The 26,976-nt window shown below is 38.0% G+C and overlaps 1 protein-coding gene across 2 annotated transcripts in view; it reads left to right on the top strand.

Annotated features, from left to right (window-relative positions):
* eif2b3 (eukaryotic translation initiation factor 2B, subunit 3 gamma) overlaps window positions 1-26,976 on the top strand; it is a 449,880-nt gene that overhangs the window by 408,034 nt on the left and 14,870 nt on the right. The window contains exons 1-5 of one of the 2 annotated variants that reach the window (XM_062428896.1): window positions 1,960-2,269; window positions 4,780-4,946; window positions 8,884-9,041; window positions 17,052-17,211; window positions 17,605-17,716. In XM_062428896.1, coding sequence (XP_062284880.1) covers window positions 4,799-4,946; window positions 8,884-9,041; window positions 17,052-17,211; window positions 17,605-17,716 — 578 coding nt within the window. In that variant the 5' untranslated portion in view covers window positions 1,960-2,269; window positions 4,780-4,798. Of the gene's footprint in view, window positions 1-1,959; window positions 2,270-4,779; window positions 4,947-8,883; window positions 9,042-17,051; window positions 17,212-17,604; window positions 17,717-26,976 lie in introns of those variants that run through there. The other variant, XM_062428898.1, reaches the window with a different exon arrangement.

The raw sequence follows: 26,976 nt of genomic DNA, 5'->3' as shown, positions 1-26,976 counted from the left end.
CGCCAGCCTCTCTTCAGGATTCCATCCTCAGACCAACGGCCAGACAGAGCGGGCCAACCAGGACCTTGAAAGGGTTCTTAGGTGCCTGGCGTCCCAGAATCCCACATCCTGGAGTCGGCATTTGGCATGGGCTGAGTATGCCCACAATTCTCTCCCTGTTGCATCTACGGGTCTCTCCCCTTTTCAATGTTGCCTTGGCTACCAACCACCTCTCTTTTCTTCCCAGGAACTTGAGGCATCGGTTCCATCGGTCCAGGCGTTTGTCCGGCGGTGCAAGGCGACGTGGAGACGTGCTCGAGCCTCTCTGTTGCGTTCGGGTGCCCAGGTCAAGCGGTTGGCAGACCGCCGAAGGGTCAAGGCCCCCCACTACAGGAGCGGTCAGAGGGTTTGGCTCTCTACCAAGGACCTACCTCTCCGAGTGGACTCACGTAAGCTGGCTCCCCGCTTCATTGGGCCCTATGTCATCGAACGGGTCTTGGGCAGATCTGCAGTCCGGTTGCGCCTGCCCCTCTCACTTCGCCGAGTCCATCCCACCTTCCATGTGTCCCGGGTCAAACCTGTCTGTCACAGTCCTCTGTCTCCCCCGGCTGTGCCCCGCCCTCCCCCCCGGCTCGTTGATGGGGGTCCTGTCTACACTGTCGAGAAGCTGATGGATGTTCGCCGGCGTGGGCGTGGTCTCCAGTTTTTGGTTGACTGGAAAGGGTATGGGCCAGAGGAGCGGATGTGGGTTCCCGCCCGCCACATTGTGGATAAGACACTCATTAGAGACTTTCGCCAGCAACACCCACGCCATCCTGCCTTGACGCCGAGAGGCGTTCGTTGAGGGGGGGGTAGTGTCAGTATCCTTGCATGTTCATTGACACCTGCTGGACATTTTGTGTTGCAACCATGTGCTTTTGTTTGTTTTGGGTAATGACTCCGCCCTCACTTGTCATGCTTCCATGTGGTCATTGTCGGCCATTTTGTGCTCACCTGTACTCCGTTAACTCCTAATGATTAGGCCTACTTATTCTGTGCTCTGTCAGCCCCAGTTTGTCAGATTGTCCCAGTCTTTTGTTCTGAGCACATCTACCGTTGTTACCTGCTTTTCCTGTCTGCCAACCTGCTTGTTTGTACTCTGCCTGTGAACCTGGTTTTTGGATTTTGCCTGCCGATTTGGATTATCTGCCTGTTTGGACTGCTTATTTGGACCTGACCCTTGCCTGCCTCTAGACCACTCTTTGGACTGCCCTCTAGTTTGTCAGCTTTTTTCCTGTTTCAGTTTTGTGGCCAAGAGCCTGTATTTTTGTTGAGTTTTTTGACCGTTTGACGGGACATTCTTTGTTGGAGTTGTTTTTTGACTTTTTCTGTTCAATTAAAAACTCTTGAATTTGGAACTTTCTGCATTTGGGGCCGAACTTTCTACAAAACCTGACAATATGGTAGGTTTTTAGCACGTTTTACATATTTAATTAATATTTTTAATGTATGTTATTATTTTTTAACATTTTTAGTTGTGTTCAAGTGTGTGTTCGTTCTATATTTAATGAGACATTGTCATTTTTATTTTATTGAAATAATAATAATAATTGTCTACTGTATGTAAGTATATGGAAAACAAATGTATTGTGTTAGCAGCAGCATCAGCAAGGTTTTTGAGTCAACCTTAGACGTATATTGACTGAATATTTTTTCATTTTAGCTATGATGATGAATACATTTAACCAGTTCTTTTCTCTTCTCTTTGTAATTAAAACTCAATTGATTATTCTATTTGATTTTATTCTAAATATGACTATTTATTTATTCATGCATTCTTTTTTTCTTGCTCCTATATACAGTATATATGTATATGCTGTAATTGAGAGCACCTCGTTGTCCACAAACAATTGACACATTTTAAATGTAAGTGTTACAGTTGTATTTTATTCTACTGTGTTCTGCACCGTAGGAACCACTCTACGCAGGAAGTAGTTTCCCCACACGGACAGATTTCACTGAAAGCCCCCAGATGTCATCATACGATGCAACCTGTTCTATCTGGTCTATCAGCGTATTTAGCCAGTAATTAAAATTCTGCCCGTACCGCTTGTATTAGGAGCTGTTTGCATTTCGGAGGACGTGTCCGGCTGCATATGAGCTGTCTCCGAAGCTGCGGTATCCTTTGCTGCTCTGTGCTAACCCTTAGCTAAGTGCTAACAACAGTGACAGCAACTTTAGCTACATGCGTCTACCGTCGCTGTCATTTTCAGAGGCAGACGATCAACGGGGATCCAGGAGACACTGACAGGTACATTTAGACTTATTTTCAGGCATTATGATTACATTATATTATGATCTTAACGTTTTGTCAGTGCCATGTTGTAGAGTCAATTAGCCATGCGCCTAACCTAAGTTAGACCATATGTCATCAGAAAGGTGTCAGCCGTAGTTGTTGTGCTGATGACATGCCACACTTTGACATAACGAAGAAACATTTTTCTAAATTCAGCTGGGATCGTAAATCGGAATCGTGCCCTATGCGCAGGGTTGGGAAGGTTACTGTGGAATTGTAATAGGTTACATATTACTAATTACCCTATTTAAAATGTAATAATTGATGTAATTATTTCAATTACTTAATCAAAGTAATGTAACATATGACATTTGATTAATTTCTGAATACTTTTTTAATTTTCTAACAAATGTTTTCAACTGTTCGGGTAAGTGTACCCATTTAGCCCACTAAAATCTAAGTTCAGGTGTTTTTCATGGATACTGACATGATATATAAGGGACATTATTTCTTTCAAAGCAAGATTTAGCTCTCATCTGAAATAGTATTCGTTAGTTCACGTAGATTTTGGAATATAAAATAAAGATATTTTATGAAAAAAGTTAAAAGTCTGGCATGGGCTTAATTGGTACTATGGCATCATTTAAGCCCATGACTGCTTCAAATAAGCCCATGTCATGATTTATTAACATCATATTTAAAAAAAATATTGATTTCAAAGAAATAATTAAAAACAGAAACGTAACATGTTCTTAGACAGGTTGTTTAGCTTTGAGTGGCAATGTGAATTGATTTCATTGGCAGTTACTCCCCAAAACTGACTATGCCTAATATATGGATGCTTGGATAATGTGACGTGAGTCTGTGTATCTTCTCAGAAAGTACAACATACATATTGAAGTAACATTACGTAAGTCTGTTACGTTGTGAGTAGGGATGCTCCGATCAGCATTTTTGGGGGCCGATCCGATCACTGATCACAGGAATCATATATCTGCCGATACCGATACCGATCACCGATCACAGAATAGATGGGTGAATAATAATAATAATCCTCAATGTCCTGTATTTACAATGTAGCCTTGTGCACCACTTAAAGTGGTAAAACCATTTGTACTAAAATAAATAATAAACACAATCAAGATCTTTATGTACCACAATCAACTTTTTATTTGTGTAAACCCTGCCCTGTCAGCTTTGTTGTAATATCCCTCCACCTTTTACTGTCCCTGCTGTAAGGCTCCAGACGTCTAAACGTTTCACTGACAGTGGGCTGAGTGACGGCGGCCGTCTTTTTTTTTGTCCGGGCTTGTTCCTCATACTCGCCGTATTCTGTTGTGTGGCGCGTTCTCAAATGTCGGATGAGGTTAGTTGTATTAAATTGTCGTTGTTGTTGACCACCTCTTGGTATTTCGGCGTCGCATATCTTGCAAACAGCGAGTTTTACATCTTTTTCGGAAACTGTGAAAAAAATTCCAGACCGGAGAACTCATGCTGCCTGTGCCAGCCTCATTCATGAGAGCGGATAAACAGTGGCAGGTTAATTACATCACGCGCTGGAATGCGGGAAACAAAACAGTCTCATATAATATACGTCACGCGCAGAATGTCTCCGGTAAAAAATAAATATATATATATATATATATATATATATATATATATATATATATATATATATATATTTGCGATCGGCTTTTCTGATCTGCACTCTGAGAGCACACCGATCAACCTGTTTAGGATCAATATCGGCCGATAACGATCTGCGGCCGATCGATCGGAGCATCCCTAGTTGTGAGTACCAGTGCTGCATTAAAATATTGTAATGAGTGCATTACCAAAATAGACAGACACTTTAAAAGGATGTTACTGCTCATATACATGTATTTAGTATTTTGGGGAGAATAGTATAGGTTAATGAACCCTCTGTAACTATTTGTATGTATTGCCTGTAGATCTGTTTCATATTCCTATCTACATCTCATTGTCTTCTTGTGCCATATTTTCTCCTTGGATCAATGAACTCTTGTATTCTCTTATATTACATAATGGTATTTTAATAGTCTTCCATATAATGCTAGAGGAAAAACCAGTACATGTAGTTGTTGTTGAAGTCCAGCATGTACACAAATAGTTTTTGCACATCCAAATCAATGAAAATGACCTTTCAGGTCAGTTCTTTTGAACCTCCATGCTCAGCAGATAAGACTTAAATGCACCCACTTTTATGACTATGCCTTCTTCAATGTCCAATAGACATTCATCTTTCATGTTGAGTCTTTTCAACTTGTCAATGACAATGAGCGTCATTTACTTACATAGCTCCATCACTGAAAGTCTCAGAGTCCCACATACTAATACTAAATCTGAGTACATCAGCAAAACCAAAATATACTCACATACATACACATTATGTAACCTTGTATGTGGATACAGAAAAACTATATTATTGTGAATCATGGTCAGTTTCCTATACAGACTATATTTTATTTGACTTTAATTATCTGCCTATGTTCTCTATTTCTTAGCCATCCCTCAGCAGACATTATGGAGCTACAAGCGGTATTGATGGCAGCTGGTGGGGGTTCTCGTATGACTGATCTGACATACAACACCCCCAAACCAATGCTGCCTGTTGGCAACAAGCCCCTCATGTGGTACCCGCTTAACCTGTTGGAGAGAGTCGGCTTTGAAGGTGAGAGCTTGATTTTTATACCTCCGCGCCAGCAACATTGTTTTAAGATTGTCCGTCTGCCCATCCCATTCTCGTGAACTTGACATGTTAGGAACACCTTGAGAGTATTTCTTAACATTTGGCACAAACCTTCACTTGGACTCAAGAATTAACTGATTAGAATTTGGTGGTCACTGTGACCTTACAAAATACATTTTTGGCCATAACATGCAGCCTGAGTCTTCCATAAAAGGCGTTTGCCTGCAGGTTTATGCTCCAACCAATCAAGAGCACACGATTCAACTGTCTGAACCTGCAGCCATATGGCCCTTTATGGAATAGTTTGGACACCTCTGGTCTAATAGGATACAATGTTGAAGTGATTACATTTTATATCCAAAAGGTCAACTTTACTGTGACATCATGATGTTGTGCCAAAACTTCTGACCATATTTCACATGTGGTTGGATACTGAACTGGTGACGCTTATCTTGGTGCCCGCCTTGAATTTGTGGTGATTGTTTAGATCTTTTGTGCTGTTCTTCAATTAAATCTGTATCCCAATAACTTATAGTCCAACAACAATCCTCTTAGACAAGACAGTTAAAGTTCAACTGTTTAACTTTAACAAAAAAGATACACTGCGCTCCTAAAAGCAGCTGAGCCCAAGGACCTCTTCATATATATTAATCGCTACGGCGTTCTTAAACACAATTGAGCCTCTTTTAGAAACAATTCCAAAAAACAATCAAATCAATCAAATCTAACAACTTCTAACAACAATCTAAAAACAATATTACTCAGGGCTGACAGTTTTTGCCTAAATGTAACTTTAAACAACTCCAAAATGCACCAAGCTGAGAGAGAAAGAGGGAGAGTGAGTGAGAGACATAGTGTTACTTCACAATTCTGCTTATTTAACTAGAGCCTCATAAAACAACCAGAGTAACTCACCTAAAGGCCACAATGGAGACTGTCCAATCCTAACAAAGTAAAGTAACCCCAGCCTACTGATTCTTGTTGAGGAAGATTAGCATGTTAGCATGCTCTTATGAAGTCACTACAGTATTAGTATAGTATTGTGTATAGTATTGTATTTTTATTTCCCCGCTGGTCATTTATCGCCTCCTCTGATATTGTTGTGTAGGACCAAATGTTGTTGCTTGCTTTTTTGTTTATGTGAAGTCGGGCCTGTAGAAACTGAATTGCCCTTCGGGGATAAATAAAGCTGAATCTGCTCAGAAGTCAGTGATTGCAGCCTGATGACAGTCAGTCCAGCAGCTGAAAACACGTCACGCTCTGAGAGGACCGAAGTAGCCGGGAACCTTTTACTAGCCTGGGCAACATGGCCAAGGTGCAGGGTTTACAATGAACTCTGTCATTTTTTTGTTTAAAAAGGTCCCACGCCAAACTTCGCCTTGACCTCTTCATGTTTACGTTTGATATCTACGGCAGCTCGTGTGTATCTGAGCCGTTTTCTCTGTCAAATATTGCCCCTCGTTGGTAAGATCTCTCATTGCTGCCACATAGTGAAATTTATTGCATTGCTTCAAGAATTACACTACGCAACACAATCTCTACTTGTTACCAGCAACATCCATATCTGAAGCATTGTCTACTGTCATGGCTACAACTTTGTGCTCTTTTAAAACCAGCTTTATTGGTCAAGTATGTGAACACATACAAGGAAAATTCACTTAATACCTGTCATTAAATTCAAAGTGTTTATTATATTTATTATGTGAGTCTGGACAGCCATGGATGTAAACTGCAACTTGACTGGTTGACGTAGGCATACAACTGAAAGGCGGTATTTCTACTTCTGATCTCTGTTACTATAGCAACTGTATATATCTCTCCTATTACTACTACTCTTGTTGGGTTCCTGTGATAATATAATTTATCAGGTGGTGTTTTATTAGTTTGAACAGTACAGTGGAATTAAACATGTTAAATCATTATAAAGCTACTTTCTCCTGTCATCACATGATGTCAGATTTTGTTTATGCTATTCAAGAATAATCAGACAAATGATGGATAAAAGATTAATTTACAAGTACAACATCCTGTCAGCCAGGTTGGGCACTGTAACTTTTCCTTTTGACACTGAGTTAAGTGGGTCTGATGGTAGTGGGAAATGTGAGACCTCCATCCATACTATGTGTCAGTGGCAGGGGCGGAAAGTGTTCCAGTAATGCTCTGGTATTCTTGGTTTCCACATAAAATGTAAAGAAGCAAAAATACAGCCTTGTGTAAGTTTATGTGGCCCACTTGGAAAACTTGGAATGAAAGATGTGCAAACTTCATTTCAGCATTAATGTGGAAAAGAAAACTATTAAGGGGGAAAAAAGCATGTACTCAAACATAAAGACTATGGCTATTAGTGGTTTAAATGTTTAGATTTGTCACTATAAGACAAAAAAAAAAAAAACCTGGCATTGTTGTGTTTAATAATTTTCCTGGGACAAGGACAAGATGATAGAAATGATCATACAAACTACAATATTTTGACTTGTCAAAAAAAATACACCCAAGTAATTTGTGTCAATCTAAACCTATTGTTTATTGTGGTGTTAAAGTAAAAGTAAAATAAATTGCAGAATGTAATGATACAGTTAGTCCACATTTCCTCCACTTTCCTGTGCAGCTTTGACACATATGCAGGCCTATAATGTGATTCTTAAAGAGAAAATACAACATCTGGACTGTAATTGACAGCATTTTCTTCTATTATTAAGTAAATCGTAAAGTTTGTGTTGAAACATATTGAGTAAAAAGGAATCGGTTAATTCACGAAAAATTTGTGCAAATGTACTATATTATAATAAAAACTAATCTTAATACTTTTCTCCCACTCATGGTTAGTGGCTGTCATGCTTGGAAAACTGCATTTATTTTATTTAGTATTAAGTTTACAACTGTGCTTTTTTTTTCTAGATGTACTTTCACCAGCTTGTCAGCACATCATCAGCCATTGTCAGGTGTGCATTTCCTGTCTAGATTTACAATCCAGACTTTTACTTCTTGTGCTGCAGCATTCAGAAGTGGTCCAGAAAACTCCAGGCTAATAAAGGGATTTGTTGCAGTGTGCTGGTCTTGCCAGTAAACAGGGCTGTTCATTATAAAGACCTGTAGCTCGTCACTACCCTAAATAAAACTATGTTTCTATACATAATCATCCTGTGTGGCCAGCAGTTTATAGTGTGCAGCCAGTTAGCCAAAGCCCTGCAATTTGGTTTTACTAGGCTGACACAGCTATAGTAGGCAAATGCCTGGTAGAAAACATTTTATGCAGACAAGCCTAATGAAACCAGACAGACTTTGGTATGTTTTAGATTCATAAAGTGGCCCTGGTTTATGTTATTATCAACTTCATAAAGAGTGGAGCAGTGGTCATAACTTAATTTAAGGTTTTGGGATGTGTAATAGTCAAACAGGCATCTAATTTGAATTATTCTCTTTTTTTTCCTTAGACTTTTTTATATTGATTAAGACATTTCTCTTTGCATACAATGTTATCAACTTTGTTTGAACAAAAACAGGAATCTAGGTTCAGGTAAAAGGCCCAGATGATCTTTCCTATTGAATAAATGATTGCTGAGAAAGACCATTGTCTTTTTAATTATTATTTTTCCATAAGTGTTTTCTTCCAAATGCATTTGTAAGAGACTTTTAAAATATAGTGAACAGAAGTATATGATTGGACTAAATGGCTTGTTTTTATTTCCAGAATTAATCATTGATGCATTTATTAGGGATTTATGTGTGGAAACAACGGTATAATTCTAGATGAAATGACACATAGGTTCAGTAGCAAAAAAGGGATTGTGTTAACTTGAAACTTCAAAGTAAATAGCACAGTAGAAGCATTCAGTATCTTCCAGTTCTTTTTTCATTTTTCAGGTTATTTTCTGTATACAAAATCTCATACTCCCATGCTTTGAACTTTGGTTTTCAGAGGTGATTGTGATCACCACCAAAGAAGTCCAGAAGATGATGAGCACAGACCCAAAAATGAAGCTGGAGACAAAGATGAAACTTGATGTAGTTTGTATCCAGGAAGATGGAGACATGGGTACCGCTGATGCTCTCAGACACATCCAGCAGAAGATCAAGGTGCGTGTGTTTTTGTTTCGACCCAGGGGGACTGATCATCTTCTACGTAGGGGCACATACAGTATAAATGTTTCAGATAAAGCTCAGCACTGGTATTGCTAAGGAAAAGTTTTTAAAAGTCTCAATGAGTCAATGACAAGAAACTTTTAGGTAGATTTATGTGGTCTGTTTATTGCATCCATTTAAATAGAGTCATGTTTCTAATTACACATATCATATACATATAATCACATAATGACCAAAACAGAAGCAGAAGTTTTACATTCATAATCAACATTTATGCACTCAGCTTGATTACCGTGACGACACAGGTAATTACAGTGTTTTTAAAATGGATTGCTGTAACCCTCCTGCTCCAATATCCTGTGTTTAAATGTGTTTTTTCTCTTTTGTTAATATCCTGAGTAATTGTTAGATGAATTCACGTTCCGTTTTAGTCCACTTTGTTATCTGCAATAGTATTTTACACATAGCAATTTAACCCACCAACTTTTTTGAAATATGATAACCTTCCTTGGATATAGCTTTAATATGTGGTGGAAGGCGAGACACTGCATGATACCAGTTGCCAGTGAACTTTAAGTTAAAGTTTCATAATGACCGGGACTGTTTTTTTTGTGTGTGTAATATCAACCCCCAGAAAAGTTGCAGAAAGAGATGGAGACACAGAAGAAACATAGCAGAGATTGTGGGGGAGGTTTAGGTGGGCGTTTTGTGTGTACTGCTCGGTGACCACTGATCCGTTCCTTTCCCTCCCCCGAATGGCCAAGGCTGCTGAAGTGCCTCATTTCATCATTTTAAAATACACACAAACGTGCACTGGCACACACATGCTGAGATGGTATCCCTGACCCCAACCCCAATTTCCAGACCCCCTCTGTATCCTGCCTGCTGATCCCTCCATCCCTCCCTTCATCCGATTCTCTCTAAACAGATGAGGTCACGGTTAAGACTTAAACTCCCTGTGCTGCCAGTTTACCCAGTGCGCCATTTATTCTCATCCTGTAGTCCAGCACATCTGTGCAGCATTTGTGTTTGGGTATGTGAGGGTATACGTCGTCCGTCCGCCATGGTTCTAACTGACCTCCTGGGACAAAGAAAATGTGTTTGTATGAGGTTTTGTGTAGTTTACAATTGTTTAACTCAGAATTTTCTAACGCAATTGCTCTTGTTTACTGTTTGACTATCAATGATTGTCATATAGTTGGCTGTCTATAGAAAACTGTAGTTTACAGCCAAATTATTGTCTAATTATTGCATCCTGTTTGGTTTCTCTTAATATTCTAGGAGTGAGTGAAATATTGATTAACTTGAGAGTTGCTGTTTTTATCTCTACAACTCTAAATTGAATTTTAGTACCCAAAAGCATATGTACGTCATAGACTGTACCGATGGAACAAAAAAAGTCAGAGCTTGTAAACACACAGGACAGTCAACTGAAGCTGCTAATTAGGACTGCAACTAAGGATTATTTTCATTATTGATTAATATGTTTATTATTTACTCGGGTAATTGATTACTGGTTTGGTCTAAAATGTTGACGTCCTCAAACATCTTCTTTTGTCCCAATCAGCAGTCCACAACACAAAGATACTCAGTTTATTATGATAGAAGACTAAGTAAATCAGAAAATATTCACATTTGAGAAGCTGCAATCAGAGTATTTGTATATTTTTTCTCTAAAGAAATTACTCAAAATTAATAATTAGTTATCGAAATAGTTGCTAGTTAGTCTTCTGACGCTCAACTAATCGTTGCAGCACTACTGCTAATTGTACACAAATTAATTAATCCAGGATGATACCACCACAACCTCAGCAATGTCCACGAATCTCACGCATGCCACTAAATTCTACACACTACTCCTTTAAGAATACTGCATCAAACGCACATTTGAAGACATAAGTTTTCATAGTGAGATCAGCTGGCTTTGCTTTTGAAAACAGATTTAAAGACTTAAAATGCCAAATTTGTTGTGATGTCTGAGTTTAATTTATTTTTTTCCTGGCATTTGAATGGGTCCATACAGATACTTATAATTCGCTCTGCTCAAGAGTCCTTTATTAAATGCATAGTATAACCACACACACACACACACACACACACACACACACACACACACACACACACACACACACACACTCTCACACACACACACACACACACACACACACACACACACACACACACACACACACACACACACACACTTAAACAGGACGAGCTCCAGCATGCTCCCATTGAGAATAGTCGAGTTCCTAATCCTTTGAGCAGCCAGTGAGATTAGAGGCATTGAGTTACACACACTCACACACTGGAGGGTGATGAGTGAAGGACCGTAACCAAGGCTTGCCAAATCCCAGTACAGAAATCACTCAAACTGTCAAACTGATGCAAGAGTACAGTATAGACACACACATTCACTCATCTCTTTACACAAACATTCTCCCATGAGGGGATTTGGTGTAACCTATCAAACAAAATACTTACAGGAATGAGTGTACATTCTGGGTGAGCCAACTGGGTCATTCCTCTTGATTATTGAAAAGAGAGATTACATGCAGCATATTTTATTTTGTTTAGTCTTAGTTCAAACGGTGAAGTAACACAAAAGTGGTTGGATACGCCTGATTATTGCCCTGGTCTTTCACAGTAAGCCAAACTAGTGAAAGGAGTACTTTACATGCACTTTTCTCTTTGTATGGTATAAGCCCCTTTGACGTTTTCATTATCATTGAGGTTTAATCACCTAGCACAATGAGTATCTGCAAGCTAAAATAACTATATATACATCGAAGTTGCTGATTCAAAAGCTCACCTTTTGTCTACATATGTTAGTAAACCTTTAAGCCACATGATAAAAGGTGAAGAGAGATGTATGAGAGATGGAGCTGAAGCTTTTTATGTGAGGGGTTTGTATGGTAAATATGTAGCTGGATTTCAAAAATGGAGGGAACAAGCACACCTATTCAAGCGTGGTGCTGGCCTGCAGGCAGACAAAAAAAAAAAGAAATCTGCACACTCATAACTCAGATGAATTTATTGTAACAGATGAAGATCAATGTTTCCGCTAACCGCTGCCTCCTGCAAACTGCCTTGTTATCCTGAAGATAGATTGCATAAATGTTGATTTTTATCTGTTAAATCAATTAATCTTGAGTTATGTGCGTGCGGCTTTGACACTTAAAAAAAAAAAAAAGTAGTTGGAGCCAGCAGACAGTTTAGCTTAGTATAAAGACTGGAATCATATAAAAAAAACTAAATATCAGGAAGTCACTGGACTGGCTAAGAAATAGTTTCAGCACCCTGTTAAACCACAAATGATCCTTTTAATTATTTTTTGTACAGAAGAAAAATGAGATATAACTTAATCATCATTAATCATTTGAATAGGGGTCCAGCAACATAGCAGTGGTGCCAACGCATAGGGGTAGAGGAAAACATACGGTCTTTGCAAATGTGGCTCCACGTGACATAATCCCACAAAGTGTGTGTGTTGGCCAGTCTAACATGCAGACATTGTACATCTCTGGTAGAAATGCTGTATTTGCCACAAAGAAAGATACAATAATTACCACTGTGTTAATCTTTCAGAGTTGTAAAATCAGTTAAACTTTGAAAGTGAAAAATAATTGCATAATCACAGGTATTGGAGTTTTTAATGAGGGAGAAGAAGGACATGTAATTTTAAGGATTTTAGTGTAATACTTTTTTGGGGAAAAAACATATCATAAACAAATGATTGTTCCAAGCAGAATAGTTTAATATGTCTTAATACATGTCTGGAGGGGATCTTTAAATGCAGGGCTGTTTTCTGTCTGAAAGCCTGTAGTCAACACCTTCAAGCAGTTTTCTAGGGTGGTCTGATTTTCCTATATTCATTGAAGCTATTAACTATTTTGCAAGTAGTTAACGGTTGTTTTGTGTGAGGTTGTGGGCTAGGAGTAGCAGATCATGCTTTTAAATAAAGTAATCAGTGAAAGTCAGTCACTGGCCGTTATGGACCAGCCAACCACAAAAATGAGCAGCAAACAACCGAATAAAGCATAAAACTGCAGATTTCTGTGTTTATTTGCAGTGAATTTAGCAATAGTATCAGATATTTTATGTTTCTCTCGCATGATACTAGTTGCCAGTGATGTTTAATAGAGCTTGAAGTTTATTTTTATTGTTTTATTTATTTGTATAAGTGATAGCTGGTATATTTAAGTGATGGGAAGTTCAATAGACCGAAGATAGAAATATTCACACAATATTTGATAATGGTGAAAAAAGGTTGCCATATGAACAAAGAAAGTTTCCAAGTATCCTTAAAATGGGTCAAGATTGTGTAAGCAGTAGTTTTGCATTGATGTCAGCTACACTTGGACAAGTGTGTGTGTGTCAGTGTGTGTGTTTGTGTGTGTCAGTGTGTGTCAGTGTGTGTGGTCCTGACCTGTCCAGATATCCTGGCTGTTGAAAGGCCAAAGTGTGTCTGTCTCTCCAGCTGACTCCACTCTGCCGTCGCCTGAGTGTGTGGGGATTGTACAGCCACATATTTTCGCCCTGTGTGTGTGTGTGTGTGTGTGTGTGTGTGTGTGTGTGTGTGTGTGTGTGTGTGTGTGTGTGTGTGTGTGTGTGTGTGTGTGTGTGTGTGTGTGTGTGTGTGTGTGTGTGTGTGTGTGTGTGTGTGTGTGTGTGTGTGTGTGTGTGTGTGTGTGTGTGTATGTTATGGGTGTCCGATTGGGCCCTAACGTAATATCACAATTTTTAGGGTATTTCTATGATAATTCTTGATAATATGACAGTATACTGAAAGATATTTTACTATTAATTTCAAAGACATACAATTGTAACAAAATAAGAGTTATAACTTTATATGTAAGCATAAACATAACAGTTTGCCTTCAGATATTCAGTAAAAATTAAACAAAAATTGTCTCTCAATTTTAGAGTTTGTAAACAGTGTAGTTTTTCTGCTTGGTTTAGACTTGAGAATAGCTGTTAAGATCTGCTCTACCATGCAGGATTTTTGGCCCCCCTCTCACTCAACCGGCTGCTTCTGCTTGAGGTGGTGAAATAAGTTTGTTGCCCCCTTTCGTTGTGATAGACTTCTTGCACTTCTTACATATTACTATGGTTTGTTGTACATCTGATTTTTTGGAACCAAACCACTGAATGACTTCTCCACTCTCCTCCATCGTGGAGCAAGTAGCAATGTTACCTTTGCTTTCAGCCATGTTTGTTGTTGCTGTGCCCAACAACATGTCCATATATCACCATTATCGCAATGTTCATTTTTTTTTTCGTGTTAACCGGTATTACCACAAACATTATGGTATGGCACACCCCTAGTGCATGCATGTGTGTGCACGTACGTGCACACTTGTGAAAGGTTGAAAGGTCTCAGAGTCTTCATGTCTGTAGATCTCCTGCAGTCACCTCCAGCCTTCCTGTCAGCAGGTCCACACCAGGTTATGCTCAGAGTTACCTCTAGGTCAACTACATGACCCTTAACTTCACTGATACCACCCCATACACACACACACACACACACACACACACACACACACACACACACACGAACACACAGAACACGACTTAGCAAACATGCAACTACAGTACACATAATAAACCATAATAATAAAAGTATGTGAATTGTTCTATACTTTTTAGTCTCCACAAACATTACTCTCTCAGTGCTAGCATTATATTGTCATATTTCGCAGAATAAAGCAGTTTGAGGCGTGCTATAAGTTAAATCATATTTCCTCCTCCCCAATTTCCTTGTCAGCAGTTAAAAATGTAAAAGACGAAAGATGTTTAGTACTGTGTTTTAGGATTTCGTCATTTTCTTGATTTATTGTTCATTAGGCTGAACTGTCAAGATGCAACTTATACAGTACCATGTATTTTTGATGAGAATGCAATAAATTTTGCCGGTATATCTTGTTCATGACAGACAGACGTTTACTCTGGCATTTCCTCCCGTCCTCCCCTATCTCCTCAGTCTGTCCTGCATCCCTCCATCCATCTTTGCCTTTTTATACTTCCAATGTGTCCTCCTTTTTCTTCCCTCTTTTTTTGACAGTGGTTGTTGATTCTTAGCTCCTCTTTCTTGACATCTTTAATGCTGCCCGCCCTTCTCTCACTCTTTCTTTTCCTCCTTCCCTCCATCAAAGAGAGTAAAGATATCTCTGTCATTAAGGCGGCTGGCGCTAATGGTGGGATTAGTCCTTACGCTGACAGCCCACATCACTGGACAGACAGATGGATACCGCACACAGACACACAAATGTGGGCACATATAACACACATGTAAACATACTCAGCTCACACAGACATGTATGTGAGTGGAGGCCAGTTAAAATGACTGATGTAGGCTTCTCTCTCCGTATCGCTGATGGTTGTGTAACTGATATCTAAATGGAATTCACAAGCAGTGTATTGATATACAGTTTAAACCTATATTGGTTTACACATCATTGCATGGTTGGGATACTGAAAATAGTTTAAGATTATTCACTTTATGTCCCGTTTAAAAAAAAAAAAAATAATAATAATGTATCATTAGTTTGAGGGTTTTTTCTTTCCATCAAAGTTTATTTTGTCTTTTTAGTTTTTGAAATCAAGCACCAAGATCCTTGTTTTCTTTGCGTCAGCCTGATGATAGAGCAGTGCTGTTGTTGGATCATAAGAAAGCTTAAAGCCGAACCAACCCAGCTTGTTATACGGATAGAGAGGAAGGTTGGATGTTATTTATGTGTTATAGTGTCCATACTGCCAGGAGTATGATAGAAATATGAACCAAGCCTAGATAAATATTTTGCATGTTAGCAAAGTTAGAGGTGGTCCTGATTTATGTTCCCCTTCTTATTTTTAGCCATGCTCACAGCATGGCTCTTGAGATGGTAATGTTGGTCAGTCAGTCCACAACTATGGTGCAGACTGAAATATTTCAACAATATTCGACTAGTGTGAAATTTTGTACATTCATGAACTCCATAGGATTACATTTGAAAATGCAGACTTTCTCCCACTCTCTCTCCACTGTTAGGGTGACATTTGTTTTCCGGGTTGAAATTTCTTGCACCAAATAGCACCAGCAAGTGTAAGTTTTCACTTACTCAGGGAAATATCTCTATATCTACAGTATTGGATGGATTAGTTCACTTTTTTCTGTACCGACATTCATGATTACCGCAACATGAATACTACTAACTCTGGTGAAGCCCTGAAATTTTCATTCAAGCATATTTTTACTGTTTCTGTCATCAAAGTTAAAAGTAGTAGCTCAAAAATACAATCTGTTAACCAGCAGTCACCTCCAAGCTGACAAAGACAAACTCTTGAACAAAAACAATAAAACAAAACAGGATTTATTACTTACAGTCAGAAAACTTTAAGTCATGTAAACACAGACCTTGTGTGTGGGTGTGTGTGCATGCACGCGCTCAATGTTAAATTTGGGAGAATACACTAATGTTGACCAAGAACAGTTACTCCCCTCTCTCTGTGTCTGTATTACTGTTTCAAAATCCTGCTGAGTGGGCCAATTTCTGTTGTGAATACTGAAAATAACAGTCTAAGCTCTCGTATCCTGAGGTGTTTATGTGCAGCATTGTCTCCTCATATATTTATTCGTAGTCTACATGCATGCTGAGATCACTGTCATGAGTAAGCAAACCTCAATTTATAAACATAACTCACACTTTGAACTATGCCATGCATCTCTGTCTTTGTGGGTGTGGGTGTGGGTGTGGGTGTGTGCGTGGGTGTGGGTCTGGGTGTAAATAGCTTTAAAATCACAACAGATGGGGAGACTTTGTTCCAAAATAGACTACAAGCTAGAAACCTATTTTTGAAAACCTGAAATCTCTGTGCTTGGAGAAGTAAACTAAGCCAATCAAAACACATCAGGTCCAGTATGTTATGGTCATTTTGTCGTACCTTACTATTACACTGTGAAATAAACAGGCTGGTTTGGATATCAGTCTTATTTGACTCTTTCTTTACAACCTCCCTCCTCAGACGGACATCCTGGTGGTGAGTTGTGACCTGATTACAGACGTGGCACTTCACGAGGTGGTCGATCTGTTCAGAGCCCACAATGCAACACTGTCCATGCTGATGAGCAAAGCCCATGAATTCACAGAGACGGTCCCAGGCCAGAAGGGCAAGAAAAAAACAGGTAACAGAAAATGAATCGTCAACTACTGTGATAATTGCTTAATTGCTTTAGCCATATATGGTCAAAAACACTAAACACGCTGTTTTAAATTGAATATCTTTGGCTTTTTGGGTTGTGGACTGTCGGTCAAACAACACAAGTCATTAAAAAAATTCTATTAAATGATTCCTTATTAAAATAACCAAAAATGAATACATAATGAAATAATTTTTAGTTGCAACCTTATTAGTTATTGTGAGATGCAATCGCCAAGTACCCAAATGTTCAAAAAAGAAAACAGGCATTTAACATCTTTGGAACTCGACAAAAGTGTGGTAGAAAATTGCAAAATTTGCACTTATTGTTTGCGTCTGTCAGTTAGTTAAATTACAAATAGTGTATTTTTCTCCCCAGCTGAGCAAAGAGATTTTGTGGGCGTGGATCAGTCAGGGAAGAGGCTGCTTTTCATGGCCAATGAAGCAGATCTGGAGGACGGGCTATCTATTAGGAAATCCATTATGAGGAAGTAAGTAAAAGGGACAAAACAAATATGACAAAATGTTTTCTAATTGATACAATAGTATAGTAATTTGATATACAAGTATATGGGACCTATAGTATGCAGGATGTATTAGTAATAAGTGTACATAAATGATAATGTCTGATGTTCAAAGTGAATAATAGCATGCTGTCACATGTTTGGTTTCCAATCAGAGTCATTGTTTTTAAGACTAAAGGGTCTGTGAGGGTGTGTTGGATTTTTGTTACAGGAAGAGTACTCTAGGTAGGTTTTCATTTCTGAGTCCTAAAATGCATGTATGTGTGAGAGCGGGTGTTTTGGGAGCTCGTAAATACTTCATGGAGCCAAAGCCACTGTAAATTCTGGCCAATAAGAGGGGTGCTGGAGCAGCTGCTTGCATGCTTCCCTGCACAGGGAAATATTCAGCCACACACACACACACACACACACACACACACACACACACACACACACACACACACACACACACACATGTATATGTATATTCATTATATATATGTATACATATATATATATATATATATATACATATATATAGACATAGAAAGGTGACAAATGCTCTGTGGCATGTATGAGAATGCTAACCAGGCCCAGTTGATTCTGATTTTGTATCAAGATGAAAAGTGGAAGAGATCTAAGTGACTTTGAAATAGGATTCATAGTTGGGGCAGGAGCTTCAAGTCACAAAGACTGCTCAGCTGACTGGTATTTCAATAGGAACAGTGACTGAAGTGACATCTGCGTTTAGATCTGTCGGAAAGACATCTGTAAACAGGATCGGAAATGACTGTGATGCTTGTGCATTAGTGCGATATATGAGGAAAAACAGAAGAGCAGGTGACTGTGAATGTCAATGTAGGCCGTGATCAGACTGTGTCAGCAAGAACAGTCCGTTGACAATTACATAGGGAGGGATCTTATAGTAGGGTTGCAGTGCGTAAACCCCTCATTACAAAGATGAATGCACATTTGAGAGTTCAGTGGTGCAAAAACCATAGGCACTGGTCTGCAGAGATGTGGAAAAAAGTTATTCGGTCAGATGAATCATCATTCACCATATTCTTGATGGGCGAGTACATGTGTGGCTTGCGCCAAGAGAACGGTACAGCCTTAAAGGCTTGACCCCTATCGTGAGGGGATCCGGTGGCTCAGACATGGTTTGGGTCAACTTGTCCCCTTTAAGGGAATGGTCTCTGCCAAGGCACATTGAAGCTGTTCTGGTGGCACCTTAGTGTTATGTTGTTTTGATGATGGTAGTGGAGAGTCTAAAATCTATCATAGGTGTTCAATTGGGTTGAGATCTGGTGACTGTGGAGGCCATACATCATTTTCATACTCATCAAACCTTTCAGTGACCTTTCGTACCTTATGGATGGGGACATTGTCATCCTGGAAGAGACCACTCCCATTAGGATATAAATGTTTTATCATAGGATGAAGGTGATCAATCAGAACAACTTTGAATTGATTAGCAGTGACCCTTCCCTCTAAGGGAACAATTGGACCTAAACCATGCCAGCAAAACGGCCTTGAATATGGTGGTGATGACTCATCTGACCATATGGTTTTTGGACCACTGAACTCTCAAATGTGCATTCATCTTTTTAATGAGGGGTTTATACACTGCAACTCTACTGTAATATCCCTCTATATAATTGTCAACGGACTGTTTTTCTCAGTCACCTGAGGAAGAGTTGCTCTTCTGTTTTTCCTTACATGTCGCACTAATGCACACACATCACAGTCATCAAACCTGTGTTGTCGACCACAATTTCTGACCCTGTTTACTGATGTCTTTCCTGTAGATCTAAATGCAGATGTCCCTGTAGTCACTGTTCTTATTGAAATACCAGCAGTCTTTGTGTCTGAAGCTCCTGTCCCAACAATAAACCTTCTTTAAAAGTCACCTAAATCTTTTCTTTTTGCCATCTTGATACAAAATGAAACAACTGAGCCTGCTCAGAATTTGTATACACGCCACAGAGCATAATTGGATGTTAATGTACTATGCAGTGCACCTGTGTGGGAGCATCTGCATTTATTATGTTTTTCCATTAATTTATTCTGGTTTTTCCATAAATGTGTCTGTATATACATTGTATAGGTACTGGGTTTCTTTGATATTATTACCAGTGCTTGGGTCAATAGTGGCAGTAATATTTGCATATATAAAACAGGTAATATGGATGAAAAGAATGATTTTTCTTTTTGCAAATATTGGGCATGTGTATTTGAATTTTGATTATTGCTTCTAAAATATGTTTTCATGAATTGTTAAAAAATACACATAAAAATAGTGGAGCATTAGATAATAGATTAAAATTTGACATTATTTTTACTGGTAGCACATCATATCATATACACAGATATTACCATTGATTCATAAATAAAAAATAAATATGTACAATGGTCAATGGTGGGATATTGAAACTGAATGACGAAACATACGGTACCTGAACGTGATTAGAAAAAACGTTTCTTCCACTTGTCTCCTTCTGCTCTCTTTCATCAAAAAATATGTTCTACTATTTTCCAACTTTTTCGTCTCCCTTCCTTTCAACCCTTTCCCTCTCTTGACCGGGTTGCAGTATAACTAGAGTGACTCAGGAGGATTGCTTGGTCACACATATTTTACAACCAGATGCTGAAAGCCATAAATCAAACTGTGTGTGTGTTCGTCTGTGTTAAGGTATTTTATTCAAAAGCATAAAAACACATGTGCGTGCACACACAGACACGCTCTGTGGGTGTTTGTCAAATGTATTTATTCATATATTTCCCAGGTGTGTGTCTCTTTGTCTGTGTGTCTGTGTGTCTGTCATGGCCTTCAAGTGAATTTATGGGAACACCCAGCATGTGACATCACTGTTTGTCACCTGCAGAAAGGCAGGAGAGAGAGCGGGGGATAACTGGGCTGTGGCAAAATGTGTGTATGTGTGGCTATGTGTGTAAATTAATGAATGTGTGAATGAGAGAGAGTGTTACGATATGAACAGGTGCCCTTAAAAGTCTTGGACAGCATGGTAACAAACAGGCATAACAGAAACATGTGTTACAGTAGAGTGAGGTCTTGACATCATTAAAGCTACATTATAGCAAATAAGCTGCATACTAAGATTGTAACAGAAATATTCACTGACTGGCATTAGCAACTGTGAGTATAAAAGTGTTAGGGATTTTGATGCATAGAAAACAAAATGCAAAGCAATTGCAAAGATAGTTTGAGTTGCCACAACCAGTTTCCATGAGGTCAAAGGACATCATACAAGTGGAACATGTAAGCGGATCGATCAGCCAGTTCAAATCATTGTATCACATGCGCAAGAATAATGATGGTTTATCCAGGTGAATTGTTCATGTTTGTTTGTAAAACAAACAATTCAGGAAAATTTCAACACTGCCATGCTTGCAGTAGTTGTTATGCTGTCACAGATTTAGAGCCAAAAAGGTTTATTCAATCTAATCTTGATGTTAGGGCAACAATCATTTTCATTATCGATTATTTTCTTGATTTTTCTATACAATTTCAGAAAATAGTGGAAATGCTTGCTGTAATGTCTTAGAGCCTAAAGTGAAATCCTCAAATATCTTGTTTTGTATGAACAACAATCCAAAACCCAGTTATCAGTTTACCATCATGTTTGAGACAGAAAAATATCAAATCCTCAGATTTTAAAAGCTGCAACCAGCTAATTTTTGTTTTAAAATGTACTAAAACAATTATTCAATCATCCAATTTGTTCTCGATACAATTTCTTTTGATCAGCTATTCATTGCAGGTGTACTGAAGATACTGTGCAACATTTTATTTCACTGAAATATTGCTTAAGCAAAATTGAGTCTGACCTGCAAAAACAAAACAGAACAGACCACATTTTTTCACCTCTATTATTTGGCTAAACCAACATGTACCAAAATGTAGAAAATGTTTTGTTTTTTTTCTAAAATAAAAAACAACTTGATTTCTGTTTTTCTTTAAACCTCCAAATTCAGCCCCTCCTCATCTTTAATCCTAAATTAAGTTGTCTCAACAACTGCTGATCTTTGGTTTTCGCTTTTTTCCCCCTATTTGCTGTATTTGCATTCTAAAAATCCAACAGCAAACATCTTGCATTTCCCAAACAAGGGTAAACATCTTGTTTCCCCTAACAGCAACATCATGTCATTTCTGGTTTCTGCGAGTGGTGTGGAGCTTGGTGTCGAGGGAAGCAGGAATTTAGTGCCACTGCAGGCAAGGATGACTCAGCCGTTGGATTAACGACTGACTACTAAAGTACCACTAAAGTCCTCAGTGGGAGAGAGGAATCACATCTCTCTTGCTCTAAAACACACAAAACATCACGGCATAATGTCCTCTTTAGTTACAACTAAAACCTTACAGCGGACAGTGAGTCAGACACAGCAGAATGACTGTTAATACCATCATTAGTCAGGTTTCCACTACAGAGCCAACAGGACTGCAGGGCTTATTTAGAGCATTCAACTATTGCCTCAAAAAAACAACAACCTGTGATCCCTTTAATACGATGTTCATCTAATATTTTTTTTTGTTTTTTAAACTGAGTAGAGTCACATATTTGATCCTGTGTTATGATCTTAAAGCACATGGCACTGCTGGTGTAACAAGGCTACACTTGACAAAACGACAGACTAGACTCACAAAAGAACTGATATATGAGGGAAATAAATAAATGATAATAATTTCTAACTTTAAGAGTACTGCATAATCATTACTTGTGCTGTCAAACAGTTTAAAATGTTGAATTATGAATTACGTTATTGCATTAATATACTCCTATCCTTCTTTTGTTTAATTTGTGAAAGGTAGCACATGTGTTTGTGTTGATGGGGTTTTAGCCCCACTGTTTGTACCATCATTGCTAACAGATGCAAACATACTTCTGGTCCAATATCTTAAAGGTCACTACAGTTAAGAAAACATGATCTGAAAGTCTTCAGCTGCCCTTCTTGGCTGTCTTTGTCTTCATTTTTAACTCAAAACAAACAAAAGAAATATCACATGCAGCCATGTATATCATCTTATTAAAGGGATTCAATGCAGAACAGTTGTATGGGGGAAGTATGGATGTAAATGTGTCACTTTTTTGCAGAGTAAAACCAATTAGAATACCAAAGAAATCAATGAAAATTTCTCATTATCCAAAATAATGTTGAATCAGCCAGTTAATGCACAGTTAACCACTTCTGCAGGCTTGTGTCCAGGAGACTCTCACAGGTGGAACTGCAATGTACTAGGGGAAGCTCTGCTGGAGTTCTTTCACACCGTTTAAGCGATTTCCAGGTCAAACAATCTCACATGTGCAGAATGTTTTGAGCTAACACACCTCAACCATATGGAAACCGTAGAAAGTGGGGGGGGATTACACAGGACTGGGGTTGGACAAGAGTAGGAGACGATATGTATAGAGAAACAATGTGCTCAAGCAAACTACCAGAGGGTAGATGCAAGTAGTTAAGGAGGTGTCACAACATCAAACGCATCATTTCATGTGCACACTGCCTCAAAATGAAAACAGAAGGACTTTTAACTGTAATAAGGCCAAAGCATTTTATATTATGACATTTAAGAAGCAGGAACATTTGTGAATGCTCTGTCGGCACAAAAGCACAAAGGTTTAAAAAAAACTGAATTGATTTAAAATTGGTGCCAAAACAAGTCTTTGGGTAATGTTTATTATTTGTGCAAATAACCAAGCTAAGGCCAACTCTGTGTGTGTGTGTGTGTGTGTGTGTGTGTGTGTGTGTGTGTGTGTGTGTGTGTGTGTGTGTGTGTGTGTGTGTGTGTGTGTGTGTGTGTGTGTGTGTGTGTGTGTGTGTGTGTGTGTGTGTGTGTGTGTGTGTGTGTGTGTGTGTGTGTGTGTGTGTGTGTGTGTGTGTGTGTGTGTGTGTGTGGCAACCTGTGTCTGGATGGAAATGATCTGCAAAACAGTCCGATCTTGTAAAACTACCTACTGGTGGGTTATAGAAATCCAGAACCCTGGTATTTATTCTGTAATCACTTCAGGCTAATAGTGAATACTGCTATGTTAAGAGTTTTTGAAACCTGTTTCTAGTGCTTCTGTGACATGTGTGTGTGTATAAATGATCAGGGGTGATTTAAAGGTTTTAAAGGACCTGTGTGTAGAATTTAGAGGTCATCTACTGGCAGAATTTTAATATTATATTTTCATTTGTATAATCATCTGAAACCAAGAGTTGTGATTTTGTTGCTCCTCTATTGTTTCTACAGTAGCCCAGGATAGATAAACTGAACAATGGCTCTAGAGAGGGCCTTTCACATATTTTGTGAGTTTTGTGGCCAACATAGATTCTCTTACATGCTTGGGAAGGGAGGGTGAGGGCAGGGGTGTTCAGTTGGTTGCAATATGCAGGAGAAGGCTTGATGCCACTTAATATACACACTGGTCCTTAATATAAACACACACAGACAGACAGACACACACACACACACACACACACACACACACACATATATGGGTCAATGACGTGACGCCTACATTTTCAGTCCGACTGCATTTTATTCAGTTTGAAAATGGTTTAAATGGATAAAACAAATACCATACATATGTAGTAGCTTTCCTTTATATGTAATCACTTTAAGTTTTCAAAAAACACAAGTTATTAGTAATTTTTCTGTTATTTAAAGTGACAAAATATCATGTGGTGCGACCGTCTGGCCATGACTGCTGTTATGAAAACTTATTTGAAATTACTCCAAATCTATTCAAATTTATTTTCTGCCCTGTTTGGCATGATTTCCAGAGTGTTTTATAGTACTGTACAACATTGCAAACCATTTGTATTTATTTTTCCATCACAACATAAAAACAAACTTTGTCTGACGATGATGATTTTATGAATTATCATATGGTGCGACCATCAAGAAACAACCACTCTGGGACTTTTATGATGAAAATCATTCAAAGGCAGGATGCTGCATCATACACTAGTTTGCCAAGGACCCATGGATGCAACAAGCAGGTTTGTAACTCTTTCTAAAATATGGAAAAAATTAAGCTTTTCAATGGCTGGTATGTAGTTGCCATATTTGGATATCATGTGGTATGACCTCAAGAAAACAATAAATATTACGTTATTCTACAAATATATATTTTGATTATAAATTTCATAGTGACCTTTTGTGGCAAGCTAGCTTGTTTTGTTCGGGTGGTCAATTATGTGCCTGTAAATTTTGATAGAACTTATTGATAGAAATATCATTTGGTGCGACCAAATATCATGTGGTGCGACCATTGCAGAGTATTTTCAATGAAAGATATGTCCTAGATTAGAAACGTTTATATTCAGTCAATGATTTATTTAATTAATTCCTTTATTTTAGTATTATTTGGAATATATTTGTATGCAATTTGAGTCATTTTTTCTAAGATTTCAGAAGCAACAGTTTATGTTTTATTTCTTTTTAATATCATGAGAAAAATGCAATGTCACTTTGGCAATTATGCATTTATTTGTAATGCATTATTTATTTCTAACTGTTATAATCTATTTTACCAGATCGCACTCCCATGCAAGGTAAAAACTGCTTGCCATTGGCAGTGTGTTAATTCTGAGCCTACAGCAAGAGCGGTGTACCCTGCTAGAAGAGAAAGGTAAAAATTGTTAAAAATGAAAGCCAAAAATAAAGCACCATGAAGTACATATCACTCTTGTATGTTTTTCATTACCTGGAGGGATTGTAATTTTTGTATGCATGTTCATCTACACTATATAGAGTATAGAGTAAGTATTGGGCCATGTGTCCATTACACCTACATGAGCATTCATGATATCCCTTTTTAAACCCACAGGAATTAAAATGGAATGTTGTAACTATTACAGCTTCCACTCTTCTGGAAGGCTTTCCACAAGATTATGGAGAGTGGCTGTGGGAATTGTCATCCAGAAGAGCATTGCTGAGATCAGACATCGATGTTGGATGAGAAGGCCTGGCTCATAATCTCAACCCCATCTTTGTGATGAACTAGACGCTAGTCGTGGCTGAGTTGCTGTTGTTTTTAAACACTTCCACTTTTCAATAATACTGTTTACAGTTGACAGTGAAATATCTAGCAGGGAACAAATTTCACAAACTGACTTACCACGCTTGAATTCATTGAACTCTTCAGAGCAACTCATTCTTTCACAAATGTGTGTAAATGCAGACTACATGGTTAGATGCTTGATTTTATACACCTGAGGCAATGGGTCTAAATGAAACACCTGAATTCAATGATTAAGAGGTGTATCTCAATACTTTTGCCGATAAAATATATCAATAGTCCAAAGTAAAATAGACTATACACCATAGATTTATGGCATGACTTTGCATTTCTGTCTCAGCTACCAATGAAGAAAACAGTATGGAAAGGTTCAGTATATAAAATCAAGTCAGCTTGATGATGACTAGATAATAAATATTTCTGATCTAAATGATTCAATAATCAAAATTGACTTATTCCATTGTCAAGTTAAATGAAAAGTTTGTTCATGACAAAGCCATGAATGCGTGCTGCACTTATGTTTTAAAAAATGTTCATGAAATGTTTGAGTTTATTAAAATTCTGTGAAATTGTAATAAAACCACTGGTTTAATTCTATTTTGTATTAAAGTCATTGTTTTTTTATTTCTTTCAATAGATTTTTAATGATATGAGGTCTTTATGTCATTTGGTGCGACCATTCATCATGTGGTGCGACCAATAATACCAATAACTGTATTAAAGTCAGAGTGAAATATCACTTTTCTGTGGCAGTAATATTAATCACTGATACAGTATGCTTAACTGAATTGTATTTTTTAATTCTTAAAATCATTTTTAAGCAATTTACAGGAAAAATAAGTCTTGCATACATTTAAGAAGTCAACTGTGACATTATAGAACATAAATATGAGACTATTATTTACAAAAACTCAAAAGACATGCAAATAATTTGTTTCTAAACACTTTATATTGCTCAAAACTTGTAAAAAAATATTTAAGCATGTTAAGGAAATTCATTTATTTTAAGATAGATCATGGTCGCACCACATGACTTTTTTTAAGGTCAGTTCTAATTCATTGAGATGAAAAAACACATAAAACACCTAATTTACTATTTTAATATGAATTTATGTGTACTTTACATTCTTAATGTTTGAACTACTGCAATAGATATTCCCATTTTAGTTATTTTAAAATGGACCTGTTTACAATCCTTATACGTCTTTGACCCATATATAT

This window comes from Scomber scombrus, chromosome 11 (genome assembly GCF_963691925.1).
Source record: "Scomber scombrus chromosome 11, fScoSco1.1, whole genome shotgun sequence".
Classification (NCBI taxonomy): domain Eukaryota; kingdom Metazoa; phylum Chordata; class Actinopteri; order Scombriformes; family Scombridae; genus Scomber; species Scomber scombrus.
The sequence above is the reverse complement of the archived record's forward strand: the minus strand, read 5'-3'. Positions and strand labels throughout refer to the sequence as shown.